The sequence below is a fragment of the Diadema antillarum genome, unplaced genomic scaffold (genome assembly GCF_040938485.1).
Source record: "Diadema antillarum isolate AM-2024a unplaced genomic scaffold, OU_Dant_1.0 seq00000131_RagTag, whole genome shotgun sequence".
NCBI classification, from domain to species: Eukaryota; Metazoa; Echinodermata; class Echinoidea; order Diadematoida; family Diadematidae; genus Diadema; species Diadema antillarum.
Genome location: NW_027271209.1, coordinates 292,889 through 310,741, shown reverse-complemented (window position 1 = coordinate 310,741; position 17,853 = coordinate 292,889). Strand labels below are relative to the sequence as shown.

Genomic DNA, 17,853 nt, shown 5'->3' with positions numbered 1-17,853 from the left:
AGCTGGACAGTGACTCACAGGGGCAATTTCCTAAGACTGGCTGTGATATGAGTGAGCTTAAACTGGCCCCTGTCCGGTTGTTTGAACAGAAACGACATTGTTTACGTAAAGATCACAGCTCAATGAATATTGCACAAAAGTTGCACAACTTTTGTGCAAAACTTGTTCATCGTATGGTGCCATACATTTATTTCCAACTTTCCTGCACACTGTAACTAACACCTGTAGACATTCTAAGGGTTAATACAAGCATACATTTTTCATGTACGCTAGCAGAAAGTATACTGCAAGTGTGTAATACAGAAGGTAAATTGCTTTGATGGAATAACATAATTTTTGCCTTGAAGCAACTGCTCTGTTGCCCTACATCTACTACAGGGACCCACTCACTATGTACCACGAGTGTTTATAGTTTTCTCATCTGCACAGGAGCGAGCTTACTCTGTCCCATGAAGGTCATAACATGACAGGTCCCACATATTTTTTTAGGCTGAGCCAACTTCAAAAACAAATGACACAATCTGTTGCATGTGTTCATCCCTGCAAATCTGTTTCATCATCACAAGGTTTGAATACATGTATTGTACTGTACACCTACATTGTATGACAGCATTGGTTACACCATACACAGAGTGTGCACACATAATTACGTACCAAATGGAGAGTCTTTGTGCCACTAGGTTCACAGAGAGCTATACTCTGCTCTACAATGTGTGTATAATGTATACATGCAAAGATGATACACCTTACAACCACAATATCACAGCTCAGATGTCCTGCACTAGGTCAGAGTTGGTGGAGAAAAAACAAACAATGAATGGCATGACCTTGAAATGTGGCAGATAATACAAAGACAGCGAGAAAACAATCAGGTGACTATCAGTCAGATGACTAATGAAGATCACTTCCCTTCTGTCACTCCACAGGGCATACATACACATGTACGGTACACTGTACAAGTGCAAAGGGGCTGACATATCGCAGCCTTCTACATATCTATGGTACATGTAGCTTGCACGATGCAGCTTTGTCAATGTCAATTTCCCCTCTGTAAATGACTTCCCAGGCTGTGTGATGACTGGCCACAGCTGAGCATCCTTTTGATTAAAAAACAACAACAACTGGCATAATTCATATATCAGGAACAAACAATCCATCCTTCAATAACTGGCCCTAAAAAGCAATCAGGAACAGCTTTCACTTTAACCTTGCCTGTAGTTTAGTACTTTACATTCTTTTATTTTGAATTTCAGCTTTACAACATATGGCTGGTAAAACTATACATCATGGGATACCACAGTGGATTCATTGGTCAACATTAATTAAAATGGTCTTATTTGTTTGCAATTTGTTCAAATTTTCTCCAGTTTGTACTGATTTTCCCCTCAGTGTGATATCACCTCCACTCAAATTTACTTTATCTGTAAATACAGATTCATGGGAAATTCACCCTCCTGATACGAAAAACATCCTTGCATCAAACAGTGACATATCAGATTGTTCAAATTTGGGTGTCAAAGAGTTTTAAAATTGCTTCATGGCCTGTACTAGGGGATTCTGTTACAGCAAGGGGGGTTGTGCCGTGTTTGTTCAGAAATGTGAAATACATGTACATGTATGAGTTTTGTCTAGATATTCCTAGATTTCTTTATTTCATTGCTTTTAAATAGGGCACCCTTAATGTCATGCCCTTGATGAGAGATTCTGAATAATACACTCTGTGGGTGATTTAAACCGCCACTAGGAGTTGATTGTTCTGTGATATCGTGGGCTGAAATTTTCAAGCTACAATGCACATACATATAGTCATAGAGGGCCTACATTTTATCTATGTCACAGATCTCAGTGGAATTGAGATGTCAAGCATATGAGGAATGCTGACATCACCATAGTACACAGCATGGGGACCTTGAAACCACATAGACAGAATGTCAACATAGGGGCGTATAGAATAGTGTGCATCTTTCAATCTAGCACTCATTAGCAAGTCAAGTATCATTTGACAGATAGCTACATGTATTTGTTCATTAACCACTATCTTGCCATCAATGTCCTTTATCTTGAATATTAAAGAAACTGGAACAAAGCATACACACCTACTAAAGATTAACGTACAAAGAAAATAATGCATACAGCAAGTATCAATGTATGAATTAAGAAATTGTGCTTTTTAATAGCACTTTAGTAATATACTGTATGTGGTCTCTAATACCCGTTGTGGTAGCAAAAAAATAAAAGGAACAATGTTAGCCTCTTTGACACCTAGGGCCTACATATTGTACACATAGAATACCTTTACACATTTACGCTGTGACTTCATTGGGGCAGCCTACAGTAATAAATTTCTATGTCTGTCACTATGATTACACACACCAATTTTGTATACTAATTCAATAGCCATTTATCTGTATGTAATAGGTGGATGATCCACTACAGTTGTTATTTTGAAGTGCCACTATTCATTCAAACACCTCAATTGTCACGAGACTAGGAACCTTGCAAACAAATTACACATCCTGTACAGAAGAATAAACCTTGGAGCAAGGCTACTCTCTCAAACACAAACAAATTTTGAATGCTTTTTCAATTGCATGAAATTACTTCCTGAAACATGGACATCCTCAGTTGGTTTGTATAATCTGTGGTTTGTAACTAAAAACTGGATATCTGCTTTGAGGGCCATTCATAATTACAAATGTACATGGAAATATTTTATTGAAAAGAATGTTACACGTATGTAAAAAAACCCAACAAAAATAATATGTAACATCAAATTCATTTTGCAATGAACAATGATACATTTGTGATCCACTTCTCTATGCAAGCCGCAGGAGAAAGATGACAATGTACAATACACCATGGCCAACATACACTTGTAATCACTAATGTTCAAGAATGCCACAATTAGGTGATCTATCCCAAATGGTCTAATCTTATTTTGTCTCCAACCAGTTTGTCTAATGACCATTTAGTCTAATTGCTGCTTAGCCTCCTCCTTACCAGTTTGTCTACATCCAGATGGGCTTACTTCATTCCCATTTTGTAATTGTGTAATACCCACTGTATATGAGACAAAATGGGGAAAATCCAAGCGGACAAAATTGCAATAGATGAAATGATAATTAGTCACACTGGGCATTAGACCAAGTGAGGATTGGACCAAATAGGCATTAGACAAAATTGACAGTAGACCAAATTAGTTCTAGCTGCTATGGTGTTTAGATGACCTGGAAAGTACTGTAGACCACCTGATATTAGACCAAGTGGCAATAAACTGCCAGAAATATGCCTATCATCATCACTTGTGTGTACACATGGCCAAAGGTCACTAGTACTCAGCTTGCCCATCCCATTCATTCTGTACCATTGGAAAGTAGGCCTTTTTGCTACCAACAAGTGGACACTATGCACCAATATCTGCCACACCCACAGACAGTAGCAGCAATACACCCCCACACATACCATTGTACAGTGTAACTCTATATAAAAAAGAACCCAGTCTTTGGAGGCATACACTTGTACTGAACAAGACTGCAGCAAGCAAAAATCTAGTATTAGTGACCATGGCAACCAGGAGCAAAGAAATAACAAAAATCTCTCAATCTTTCTTTCTAATAACGAGCTTGCAAAATGTCCATTTACGGCATAATTTTACACACAGATTGAACTGAACATCATAGAATTCCATAATAACCATGGAATACTTAATTATCAAAGCAATAGTTTCTTTAACCATTTGAACACAACAGAACTGTGGGTTTTGTCTGATCCAAGTTGCCTACATGTATAACGTATCAATGGTACACGTATATTAATAATGGTGTATTGTATGCACTTGAAAAGTGCTTCAAGGGTGATGCGGGAAGGTGGCCACCTCCCTGGTTAATGTGCGTGAATTTACATGCATGTGGGTGTAAGCACACAAGAGCTGGGAAGTTTGATCGTTTGATTTGCATAAGAGTGCTGTCCATGTCCAGGACAAAGATCACTACATCGTATGTGTACCAAAGACATAATCGACAACTAGACTGATGTCTGCGTGTCATTGTCCAGAGGAGGGTGTTGTACAGGATACTGCACAGCTACCAAAAGATAAACATAAATCGTACATGTGTAGGCCTACATGTACAATTTTGTATGTGTACAAGGGGAACCAAGTAATGATGTAATTGTAGTGGCAGAAATGACTTTGCAACAGAGAAGGAAAAAAATGTACACTGACACATTTTTGCAACTTTTATATGTGGTCCAAATGATAACAATGGTCCTGCAATATTACTATCAAAAATAGATTACTGAAGCTACTTTATAAACAGATATGAATTGAATTAGTTTCACAGCATTGTCCATATGATCTTAACAGCTAAATATTTCTAACCTTATAGAGATTATTCATACAAAGTTTTCAACTTCAAGGATTAGCTCACAAGTATGTTAGCCCTGTAAAGACAGACTCGAATTAAGATTAGTTAGAGATTAAAAATACAGAGCTTCTGAAATGGTTTATACTCTATCCATGTCACACAGGGGATACCACATGCAGTCTTGAGTCATGTTGACACAATCATTAACAAAATATGAAAATGTTTAAAAGCGAGACCTCTACGTGAATCTTATCCTCCTTGCTTCAAGGTCAATCTCCACAGACTGAATACAGTACACAGCAGTGCATTATGCATCATCTCACATTATCGGGTTCATCACCAGCACTGTGTGTACATACATGTATACTGGTACTTCTTCCAGTTCTGTGGTATATTCAATGAGTTGGACTCTTGATTGAAGGTTAAGTCTTAAAAAGATAAGGTGTCATGTGGATGATCGTCATAGTTTTAGGGGTAACCCTTATCAATCAAGACTATCAATGATAATTAGCCTCAGTACAAATATGTTGTACCTAATGTCCCAATTGTATCATACTTTAAAGGGATTGTATAATTTTGGTTGAGACCTAACTTCAGGTTTCTAACATTTCTTGGTGAGATGAGAAACCTCTTACAAAATGTGAAAGATCATGTAATTCTAAGAGGAACTCTTAGAACGTTTATTTGATGAAAATTGATTTTGAAATGGCCGAGATATCCAAAACAGAGTGATCGTAATAAAAGGCGAGACTCACCTTTTATTAGGATCGTTTTGTTTTACTTTGTTTTTGGTATCTTGCAAAAAGTTGAAAGCTCAATCATCATCTCAACCAATACTATACCATCCCTTTAACTCCTTTAACTCCGTCAAACACCTCCTTGCAGACATTGTACTCACTTCCATACACAAAGTGCTATATTTACATTGTATGATGCCACTTTACAGTTAAAATTCACTTCAGTATTTTATGACATTCACATCAACAAGTTTCTACTTATACATCACAGGAAAAAAAAAATCTTTTCACAGATATATCATTCATATCAAATATCAAAGATTCCAGAATTGAACGGGAGACAGTATTACACCCCAAGTTAACTGATAAGGATTCAAATGCACACCGTGCGTATACAGTTTGGCACTTGCAAGCACTTCAAACAAATTCCTTCCTGAGAGTCAAACTTTCTATTTTATAGTCAAATGGAACTGACTCAGTGATCCAGGGGCTCACACAAGATTGAACGAGATTAAACCTTGCAAGTCCACTGATTATGCACCAAAAGCAAGGGTATCTGTTCTAGTAATGAAGCTATCTCTACATATCAGCACAGCACTGGTCTGTGGTAATAGGTGGGACTGATATGCTTTACTGGGTTTTGTGTGCATGTGTGTGTATCCGTAAATTCCTTTGTGTCTGTGTGAGCATCCATGGACCAAACGATGTAAGTGCCTTTTTCACAATGACGACATGTGATTAAAAATTTTGACAAAGTCTTGTACAAAAACTGTTACCCTTCACAGAATAATCAAACTTCTGACTGCCAACTTGTAGTTGTGGATGACCTTTGTTTTCTGAGTCGTCTATCAACTTAAAGTCTCACACAGCGAAGAACTGATATACTGTACTTTGAGGCATAATATGTCAAGAGAGGAGGCATTGGCAAAAGGCCATAGATTACTAGATCACTCCCTTCCCCACATCCTCCCCAAAGGGAAGTACTGTATCAGGATGTGCAGCAAAACACTTTAATAGAAGCAACTCAAAACTGTTGAGGACAGGCTGATATTGCTACAACATGCATTTTACCATCTAGACACCTGCTCAAGTATACTCAGGACTCGTCAACGCCTTAAAGAGGAGCCTTCCACATACATGTATTATGATAGACAGGCAATAGCAGTGCCAGATGAGATGTGGAGCAATCTCACATGCATTATGACAATGTTTTTTTCCCCTCCATCATGCAGTAGCCCTCACCTATTCAGTGTGTTCACTAGTGACACAATCAGCTTTTTTGGATGTCATCTACAGATTTGAACGATTCAGATGCTCTTGAAAAAAAGGTCAATTCAGTTTGTTTGGTACAAACCAATGGAGTACAACATACAAAAATTCTTATCCATGAATCTGTCAATAAAAAGCTTAGAAATCTTAAGGCTGCGTTTTTCATCTTTCCCCTGTTTAAACGCCTTTCAAAAGCCGTTTCCAAAGCTCTTTCGAAAGTCATGTCCAAAGCCCTTTAGATACGGCTTCCAAAATAGTTGCGTTTATCAACTCTTCACGAACACGATAACTGGCCTGTCACTGTACAGCTGCATTGCGCAATTCGACCCGAGGAGAAGAGGTCATATAAAGCGTGCATGGTTTGTAACTCCAGTACAAATCCGTTTCAAAACAGCTTTGCGTTTATCTCGCTTCAAAAGGCTTCTAGAAACAGGTTTCTGAAAACCCGTTTAGGAAACCTGTTTCGGAAAGCACAAAATTGCCGCTTTCGAAAAGGCTTTCCGAAAAGGCTTTCAAAACAGCTTTGCGTTTATCATTTCGTAAAAATTCCCTGCAAGCTGTTTGGAAAACCTGTTTCTGCTGAGAAAAAGAGTTGATAAACGCACCCTAACGTTTGTATTGCCAATTGTACAGCACTGTCAGTCGAGCTGACAAAATGTTTCAACATTTATTACAAGACAAATCTTTGTGCAACCAAAAGGCATCTTTAACTGCTATAATTCTTACTTTTTTGGAACAGTCATTCAACATACTTTGGTGTATAGTTGTACAATTTCTGAAAGGCAGTCATCTTTCAGTCAGAAAATAATGTGCTAATCCAGCAGGTCTTTGTACAGTTTGTATATTGTTAAACAAAGGAGTTATACAAAGATAACAGGGACATACATGTACTTATCCACTATTTGAAAAAGGCAGTTTTAAGGAAAAAACTTTAAACATTAACATACTGAAGCAGTAAAAATCACATGAAGACAGACTATGTTTCATGATAACTACAGCCTGTACATGTTATACAGATATTTACACTTTGAATGGGAACTCTTCAGAAACAAACAATTGATATCTTTTTCCATCTACACAAAGGGGCACATATAAACACCCACACAAATATTTCTGGAATGTTCAATTGCAAATTTAAAATAAACACAACAAAACAGGGTTTCAGTTTTTTTATCATTATTATTATTTTAGGGGGGGGGGGTTGCCGAGTATTTTTTGTTTGTTTTTGTTGTTAGTTTCTTTGTTTTGCTTCACTATTTATACTTTAAATAGAACAGAAAAAAAAAGACTTGGAAGTTTGCTTGTGTGGATGCCCTGCCTCAAGAAGTGTGGCATGTGGAATACACAAGCAGGAACAAGACTGCATGTTAAAGGGGCATAGTCCCGGTAGTGTAGATGGCGCTGTTGATGATACTGCCGAAGATTACCGAAGTAGAGCTGTCATCAAGAGTAAAGTGCGTAGGTGTTGCTAAGTAACGTTGTCTTTGTTGTCTTCTCTGCGCATCGCGCAGTCTGTAGTAATGCCAGGGTGCGTGCATATGTGCTTGTTATTATGACATCACAAAAGAAGTTTGCTGAAGCTGTCATCCCCCTCAGCCGAATCATGAGCCGAAGTGTGATCGGACCACTGACTACAGTGAATCGGTCTTCTTCGGACTCGGGAAAGTGGGCCAAAGCGTAAGCGCCAAAAGAAGTCGATAGCGTAGGTCTCTATAGGAAACTTGCGCCGTGCGCCCGCGTACGCATTTGACTAAAACACGGGGACTATGCACCTTTAAAGGTAAAACAAAGGTCATCCCTTTTAGATCTTGAATTTTGGAACACTAATCCATCTTCCATCTGATTCTGATATGCAATATCAAGTATGATGTGTCAGTATGCATGGACAAGGATGTACACACACACACAAAATGGCATTAGGGCGGTCAAATATTTTCCATGACCAGTGCTACAAACAGTGTACATTGTACGTCATGTTGTACAGGCTGTACATACCCGTACAAGTTTGCAATATTGAAGTACTGTAAATAATCTTCAGATATGTCAATTTTTATTGTACAGTGCATTGTATTACAGACATCTACCTCAGTATAGCCACTGAAGTGTGAAAATCTATGATGTCATGACACTCTTCTGTGTGATAGTTGCTGGTGGTCCTTCAGTTAATATATCTATCCTAAAGCCAAGATGTACAGTATTGTACATGTACCTGCACACTAGATTTTATTTGAGAAATGCAGGATGCAAATGCTATTCACATGAAGTTACAAGTATCTGTGATGTAATGTGATATACAACTATAAATGGAAGTGCTCTATTTTGCAAGTAACTGTATACAGCTGTAGGGCCCATTGTGTACAATGCATTATATTGTAAAGTACTGTGTGGTTGTAGGTCCTCCTGCACTACAAACATGCATACTGTTAAACCGTTTATAAATGGAAGTGCTCACTGATTGTTGATATAATCTTTTAGGCATATATATGGCAGGGGTCGCACTTAACTTTTTTTTTAACTAGCCAGGCGGACTACTTAGAATCAATTTTGACACTGAAGCAATATTTTGGCTAGCCAGACGGACTAGTAACTTCAGAATTTTATGATTTTTAGCTAGTCCGACGTGATTTTGGGTGGCCAATGGCCAGCGGACCATCGCCAATTTCGAACCCTGTATGGTCTCCTTCAAAACCTTTCAATTTACGTACCCATGATGCAATGAACAGGATACAACTGTACAATAGTTGTTATGAGTAAAGACTCATCATGATGACAGGAAATTTAATCAAATGAGGATTTTCTGTGTATAAAGTGAAACTTGCAGTCCAGAAAGAGCTACAATTTTATCACATTTTATACATTTGTACAACATATATAATTAGTACAGTTACATGACATTATAATAATCAGTTTTCTGATTACACAGACGGGCAAATGTTTTCTTTCTCAAGAGGTAGGATTTGAACTTTGAACAAATTTACTCTCAAGAACACTCAACAGGTCTACTGTCGTCATGTTACAGCAAGACAAACAGAAAGATCTACACAACCAGTTCAATGCATAAAATATGACTAATTTTAGTGCTTTGATCACCTGTACTACAGAGATTCAATCCAAGTGATTATTTTCATGTGAGTAATTTTTTGCGCTTGACCGAATAAGACTACAAGAGGAGTTTCTTGTGTTTCTAATTCTGCGAAATGGACTGGAACATATGGCAAGCAAAAATATTCATATATTATGCTTTTATTTAAAGACATTGTGCTAGTTTCTGGTTGTGTGAAATGCGCGATAATTTCAACACCGCGAAAATTTCCCTTTTAACACAACAAAATTTCCCCTTTAACCCATTGAGGACGAGTCCCGAGTATACTCCGGCAAGTGAAAATCATTGTGGGCCAAGTGCTTTGGAACAATGAGAAAAAATGGACATGGTTGAGAAATTCAGTTATGTATGAAATGCACAAGGTTGCCTTTGTATTGTTTTCATACAGGTCATACACTACATATACGCCAAAGTAAATAATCGCCTTCAAAATATCAAATCACATGTACAATTGTACATGCACTAACGAAAAGTCGTGCTTCACACCATGGACGTAGCAAATCTTTAAAACAAGAGGTTGATACAATTCAGGTCACAACGCCCTACACTCATGGCAGGAGACATCTGAAGATGATAAGATGGATCCTTTTTGCATGCCCCTGGGACGGCTCTGTTTCCTACCTCTCCTTCACAAAATCCCCATTAATGCCTCTGATTTGTAAGAATAAGGTTTGGCAATGATTCAAGAATAGCAGCTACATTGTAGGAAACTTCTGTCAGGTTTCTGCATGATTCCCTTAAATGCCTGGACTGTTTCTGACGGAAGAAACCATGGCCACAAGAACTGACGGATCCAAAGTGTCATTAAAAAAAAAGTTGAAAGTCCTGGTATAGGATAAGTAATCGCATCAATGAACCCAACTTGTTTCTGATAATCCCCAGGGACAAGTTGGAAGAGAATGCTATTCAAAAAAAAAAAAAAAAAAAGGTCTACTGAACACTCAACATTAAGAAAATGACTGCTACAGTGTATGTACACTACCAGTAAGTAGATCTGCAGACCTCCATGATAGCTATCATATTGCCCATGACTGGGATGGCTAATCACTTATTCACATACAGCCGTTTGTCAGGCTGCATGGCATCTACTAGGTTGATACGTAATATTCCATACAGTGTGACTTATCAAGACGAGCTTGTTATGGTAGAGAATGGCAAGGCACGGGTGAGCGCACAACCGCAGCTTTTTTATTTTGGACTTGGATCAGCCTCCTATCACTTGATGAATGGATATTATCAAGACAAAATATGATATGATAATCTTCTATGTTCATTAGGCTTTCTGCCAGCTGTGCATAATCAAAATTCACTAACGGTTTCTGAATCGTTCATTATTAAACAAAGTTCCACAGGGGCACAGAGGGATCTTTCAATATTTTCTTGCCTATGTGTCAGGGGATATCTGAGATGTCAACTCACATACGATACTGATGAATCATCTGATATCTCATTGATCACACATGTCATTGCATAGTACACCTATTACAGACTGTGCAAACCAGGCAACCCCCTCCATATATTACAATCTTCCCACATCCAGTGGAAAGACTTGTACCAGGCACATTGAGCTCATAATGTATGATACTGGTTATTTGATGAACAGTCTTCAGTCGTATAACTCTGCATAAACTGTATATGCTGATATTTTCGTGTGCAGATATTTTCGCGAATAACGAGGTCATACACATTTTCACACGGTGTTGTTTTTGTGAATCGGCGCCAACGCTTACATTAATGCTCTATTATTACACAGTGCATGGAGACATTTTCGCGTGTTGTTACAGTACTGTAAATTCGCGATCCAACTATGATTCGCGAAATTCACGAAAATCAAACCCTCGCGAAAAAATAACAGCTTAAACAGTATCGAATGTAAGCTGAGTGAGTAATAGGCTTGCTGATTGGCTGCAAGGACTTCAGTAGAAAAATCACGGAGAAAACAAGGTTACCACAATTAGCGTACTTGGAAATTTAAACCGAATCTGTAAAGACTCTATGGTGGACAGTATCCCCTCTTGCTGTCCATTCTTTCCTGTTTGTTATTCTTGAAAAAGACCCAAACAAAGTGCAGAATATCAACCAGCGCCACAGGGCTTTCACTTAAAGGCTAATGCACATGGGACTAGGGGAACTACAATTACGCATCACAGAACCCTCCCATGTGATTTACTACCTTCATGTTCATCTGTTGTCTCATGAATGAGCATCATTGAAGCACATGAATGCTATACAGGCTAGCACGTATCTGCTCTAGAATTTGTTCTTGCTTCCTTGCAGATCACCAGTTTGACAGTGGCTACAAGTTGTACATTGTACCATGGAGCTACAAACTTCGTTTGCAGCTCCATGATTGTACAAACAACTTGTACATCACACGCCAAAGAGATGGAAAGAACAAACAGCTAACACTTGTTAGAGTCTTGCAACTAGAATGCAGAAGTACCATCTTGTACAGTGTACAATGTGTGCGACTATGAAAACACTTAAAAAGAAAGGAAGACCACTGACGTTAGACTGCAGTGTAGACAAACTTTTCATAACTACAGCTATACAACGTGGATTCAGAAAGACAAAGGATACTAATTACTATCAAGACACATACATATCAAGAAGTGCTTACACTGTCAGTATACTGTAGCTGTTGAATATTTACACACAGATTTATATGAAATACAAGGTGTACAATAGTGTGTACAATTTGTACCTCACAATATTTGTATATTATATGTAGATTCCCTGGTATGAAATATTCTCTATAGGACATTACAAGCAGGTACTAAGTATCAACAGTGTATAATAACAGTGTAAAATCATACAGGTATTTCTGTTATGTGAATGCTTCTGAGTGACCTGAAAGTATGATAAATTAATGCAAAATAGTCGTTCAAATATTAAAAGGCATATTTCTCACCAGTCATGGGTATGACTTGGGTCTGGTGTGTGCTGAACAATCAGACTGTGAGATGGAGAAAAGTTCAGAGCACACATTATTTACACTGACATAAATCACAAAACCACACCCAATGGCTCAATGTTTTCTCAGTAGGCCTACCAATATTTGAACAGCATGTTATGACTTCAATAACAGTATGAGTGTTTCTCTTTTTTTTTTCTCAACCAAAGAAAGGCAGACATTTGTATTTTTCTAACTTCATAACAAATATTTCATAACCTCTGCTTCATCAAGGACGAAGGTCTACTGTGTCTGTCAAGGGTAGGCCTACAGTAACCCTACATACAGTTCGTACCTCTAAATGTTCACACTCATACGATGTACATGTAACACAAACATTATCATTGTATAATAACAGGTGTTACGGCATCACAGAAGATAACATTTTCTGTCACTTGCTCCTACATGCAAGTGTACAGGGATTAACAAAGAGAGTAATAGATTAATTACAATTAAAAGATACAATTAAAAGTACTGTATGTACATGTATTGGTAAGCAATATGAAAAAAAAAGTATCAGTGTTGTAAATAATGCCTCTGGACAGGGAGGTGAGCACCTCCCTGCTCTGGATAACTTTGTGTTCTCCACCTGTACAGTTTGTATGGAAGTGAGGGCATGGTACACTTCTGCCACATTCAGTGGTTCCCTTCCCCCTGTTGCATGGACCAGTAGGGTGTGACCCCCTAAAGAATCCTCTAAGGCTTTTACTACCAGACAATGTCAATATACTGTGGGTGTAATAAAAAGAAAAAAAAAAAGAAATCTATAATGTGTGTATGGGCATGACCCACTGATTTTTAGATATTATTTGGGGTAGGTGTGGCAAAAGGGAAAGAAATCAACATTCCATTCACTTTTGAGAGTGTCAGTTAATTACAACTGATCTGAGATGGCAATTTTGCTTTTTCAACACATGACATAGGCCTACATGTCCCTATACTACAGGCAAAATGTACATACCGGTACATGCCAGCAGTAGAGAAAAAGGGATTTCTACATTGTTCACATTAAATTTATGACACACTATACTTTCCTTTACAGCAATTTCTCATGTCAAACCTACCAAACTGTACTAAACTACAGTATGCACACTAGGTGGTTGCTATATCTAACAAAGCATAGTTCCGACATACCACTGTGAATCAAACGACTTCTATTTAAAGTGGCATAGTTCTTGTGCAGCAGTCCATACAATGATCCTGCCCCCATTCAACCTATTCAGCGTAGTAGGTCAACAATGCTCGCTAACGACAAATCCACTTGTTATTAAAGTGCGCAGCACTTTTAGCAGTCTTGGTTCAAGAACTGGAACATGTCAAAGCACTACATCTTTACACAAACTCTGGACAAAGCACAAGTTCAAATCAAGGCAAAACCATCTATGTAGCCATGGTAACACAATGCTGCCACATGCAGTTTTGATTCATAATGGATTCTGCATATCGTAGAGCTACCAACCAATGAAAGCATGAATTTGTAGTATTCAGTATTTCTGCAATTCTATTTTTCATTCAAAATTCACATTTTTTTTTTCAACCAACCATCTGTTCAAATATTTCCAAACACTACTGTAAACGAGGAATTTTCGCGTGCATTTTAATTTCGCGAATTTCGCGTGCATTTTAATTTCGCGAATTTCGCGATCGCCAAAATTCGCGAAATAAAAATGCACGCGAAAGTTTTTGTCTACACTAAATACATTGAACGCCAGTGGCAATTCGCGAAAATTGCATGCCATGAAAAAGGCTGTCAGCTCCAATTCGCGAAAATTTCATGCCGCGAATATATCATGTTTTACAGTAGGCCTATACATAATTGTATCTCATACTACACTGTATCTCTTCCAACAATTGCAGTGCAGAGGGCAGGCTGGCTTTAACAGTGTACCCATCAACATACTGTCAGGAACCTAATAGGGCAGAATTTAGGAAAGTTTGCTGTGGATTTATGTATTGACTTTTCACAGTGGCTTTAATAGAAAATCATCACATATTTGGTAGGCAGAAAAAACCAAACTCAGATATGTTGGATGCAACACGAAAAAGTGGATGAAATATCCATTTAGGACAAAGTCATGTTTACCATACAATTGTAAGGTCATGCCTGAAATAATCCAAAATCCAACGATCAAACTTGTGTGCCCTTTTCTGCTTTTAAAAGAGGAAGATATGCACCAGATCTAGCTTCAACAATTTCACCACTACCCGCTGCTGACACTGCACGCGAACATTCTTTGTTTTACAGTTACTCGTGGCATGCAGTACTCAGCTCATACAAGTGCGCTTTGAGGTCTACATTGCACATTGTATACGAGGTACAAGTGTACATTACTTCTACATTATATGTGAATGCCTTGATTGTGCATGTATAGTAGTATAGTATGGCTTTGCTTCGCGAACGAAGATTTAAGGAAGTCCACGTCTGCTGCAGGCTCGAAAGTGACTGATGAGTCCGATGCGGGACAGGCAGGCACGGTTATGCACCGTACATGTATAGCAACAACATCTTGCCTTAATCTTTTGTCAATTTATTTTGCCTTCTTTGCTGTTGTGAAAACATATGTTTTGGATGTCCATTCTTATTTCCATATTCCCTTTTATGTAACTTTTGAAACACGTACAATTTTTGTGCAACATTTGGTAGCTCTGCAGTAGAATTGGCAGTCATTTCAGTGACTGGTACCACTGCATGTTTATCTTATCACCCATACACTGAGACACAATTACTAACTGGAGAGGATCACAACGTATGGACCATCTTAATACCCTGATTTTGACAATGAAACAAAAAAATCACACTGGGAATCATGAAGAGAGATTAAAATTTTCTTTAATACATTGTACCAAGCTGAGTTTCTGAACCATATGGCAGGAAAACTTTGTCATTCAATAATTACTTCTTCCTGTGAATACCGGTTAAGTTTTACAGCAGGGCATACAAATGGAAAAAAAAAAAGTACACATAATTAATGCACTTTATATGGATATTTTGGAATCTATCCCAATACAAACTGTATTACCTGTGATGTGCTACAACTTTTGGAATATTTCTGATTAGATCCAAAGCATGTTCAACATCTAATGCGAAGAGAATACCCGAGTTGCTATCTGATGATGAATGTATGAAGTCCTGTACAATAATGCTCAGTTTATCCTCTGACAATATAGCAATAAACACCGAAGTGCAACAATGAACAAAGGGGATTAAAATGCATCAAAAGTATTATATATGTATTGAACATAATTATCCCTTATTTGTAAACTTTACTGTATGCACTTTATTCCTAAATGTCCATGCATATATTGTGTAAAAATTATAAATTCATACAATATCTGCAACAGTCATTTCACGGCACTTCCTAAAAATTTAGGTACAACAATATTTTATAAGGTTTACATATTTAGCCTCATGCTTTTCGAAAAGGAGGTGGCATGAGTTCAAGTGTGCTGCACGTGAAATAACCAGATTATGAGGGGAGCAGTATTTAAATGAATAAATGACTTAGGGCCTAGACATCAATTCAATCAAATGCAGCATGGGTATAATCTGAGTACGTACTCAGTCGCCACGTCTGCACTCAAGCATTGCCGCGCCGCCGCGCCTGGCGACACTCACGCCAGTAATCGCTCGCATTTCAGCATTCGCATGGGTCGTTTGACATCGCATTTAAATCCATGATTTTAGATATGATGCCTCAAACCGATTTTGCTCAAATTTCGTAACTAGGAAACTTGTGAAGCTTTATGGACATAATCAAGCGAATTGCCGCAGTCCTTTCATTTTCGCGTTGCATTGCAAAAAAGCGTGGAGACTCCTTATAAGGGGTGCCCCGGGGGTTACTTATAAGGGGGACGGGGTTACTTATAAGGGGGACGGGTTACTTATAAGGAGGGGCCCCCCTTGTGAGTGGGTTTCCCGAACTGAATTACCCTTGTGCATGTGCATAAATTTACTTGTGCAAAGTCTTCCCGCACCGTACCGACCGACTTACGAATACGATGCAAATTAACAGCTGCACATTTTTTACTTCGCGATGACCATGATGATGTTTTCAATCATACATACCTACAGCAGGCTGTCCTCCACCTCCATTTTCCACGGCCTCAAACCCAATGGGGTTCGACATTCTTGGAAAATCAAAAGGATTCAATCAGTACAATTCAAGGATTTCAATTCTCCCCGCCCAACTTTCTGCCTGGGCTGCCAGGCAGGTGACAACGCAATCTCGCGTACCACTCAGGCTTCAGCTCAGGGACAGGCACACAGCTCCCGAGTCCCAGCAGCAGACGGGCAAAGGCCTGGCAGACCAGGGAGGTGAGGATGGTGCGTTTTCAGGTGGCCGAAGCAGATGACAAAAGAATATGACATTTGATTATAGGATATACAGACGATAAAATCCCAAGGAAGGATCACACCATCTCCCCATCGAGTAGGACGATGAATCCTTGATCCTGTGTAGTAACGTGCGAAAGCTATTTCAGTTCACCTTCTTTCGTTACGTTCTTCGTGTATGTCAGTATGTTACGCTGCGCCTCCGCCACGGTTGTACGTGCGTCCGATCCCACCGCACGACCCCTCCATCCAGTGCTATATCTTTGTGCAGTACACAGATACGAGCGTGCTCTATTATCTTCGTTTTGGTAGTTTGTTATTTTTCCGTAGATACTGTAGCTCCCGACGACTCGCGCGTCCCGCCCTTCGCATCCATGGATGACGTTCCCACAGTGCGCTTGTGTACTGTGCGTGATGCCTCCATAAAAAGGGCGTGGCACGACAACAATTTCACTTCTCTTTGAAGTTTATGAGCAACATTGGCGCAGTTTCAAAAGCTGATTGAACACACAGAGGGAACATGTGTCGTGTCGCATTATTTTATTTAAAAGAATATGCGTTATGATGCAATGCGATTCATCAGCGCCAGCAAGGAGCTTCAAAACAACTCTTTAGTGCCAGTCAACAATACCCCCCCCCCCAAAAAAAAAAAAACACACATACATTTCTTTAAAACACTGTTCGACAGGTAAAGCAATGATGGGGACGGGGGGGGGGGGTGAAAACAGAAAAAACGTGACCCTCATCAGATACTTTTGAAACTTCTCTCGGACTACTACTACTAGGACCCTACTCTCTGATTCATTTAGCAACTTGTTCAATACTCGGCCGAGTAATGATAAAATACAAGCGTGTTTAACTTCAAAAATTGAATAAATAACTTTTGGAAAAAAAAATCTATAAATTAAAAGATGGATAGATAAATAAATATATAAATAAATCATAAATATATAAATAGAAAATAAATATATAAATACATGCACAAATGAATGAATGAGTGAATAAATAAAATTCACTCCTCGTAGACTTTGCACGATTCGATACAAAGACAAAACATTAAATATTGTAATAATAGGAATATTTAAGAAGAATGA

General features: G+C 38.5%; 1 protein-coding gene across 16 annotated transcripts in view; it reads right to left on the bottom strand.

Annotated features, from left to right (window-relative positions):
- LOC139727452 (anoctamin-4-like) overlaps positions 1 to 17,853 on the bottom strand; it is a 127,451-nt gene that overhangs the window by 94,426 nt on the left and 15,172 nt on the right. For 3 of the 16 annotated variants that reach the window (XM_071638412.1, XM_071638419.1, XM_071638420.1), the window contains exon 1: positions 16,493 to 16,919. The exons of the other annotated variants lie outside the window; for them this stretch is intronic. In XM_071638412.1, the coding sequence (XP_071494513.1) occupies positions 16,493 to 16,553 (61 nt within the window). In that variant the 5' untranslated portion in view covers positions 16,554 to 16,919. Of the gene's footprint in view, positions 1 to 16,492; positions 16,920 to 17,853 lie in introns of those variants that run through there. 16 annotated transcript variants of the gene reach the window in all.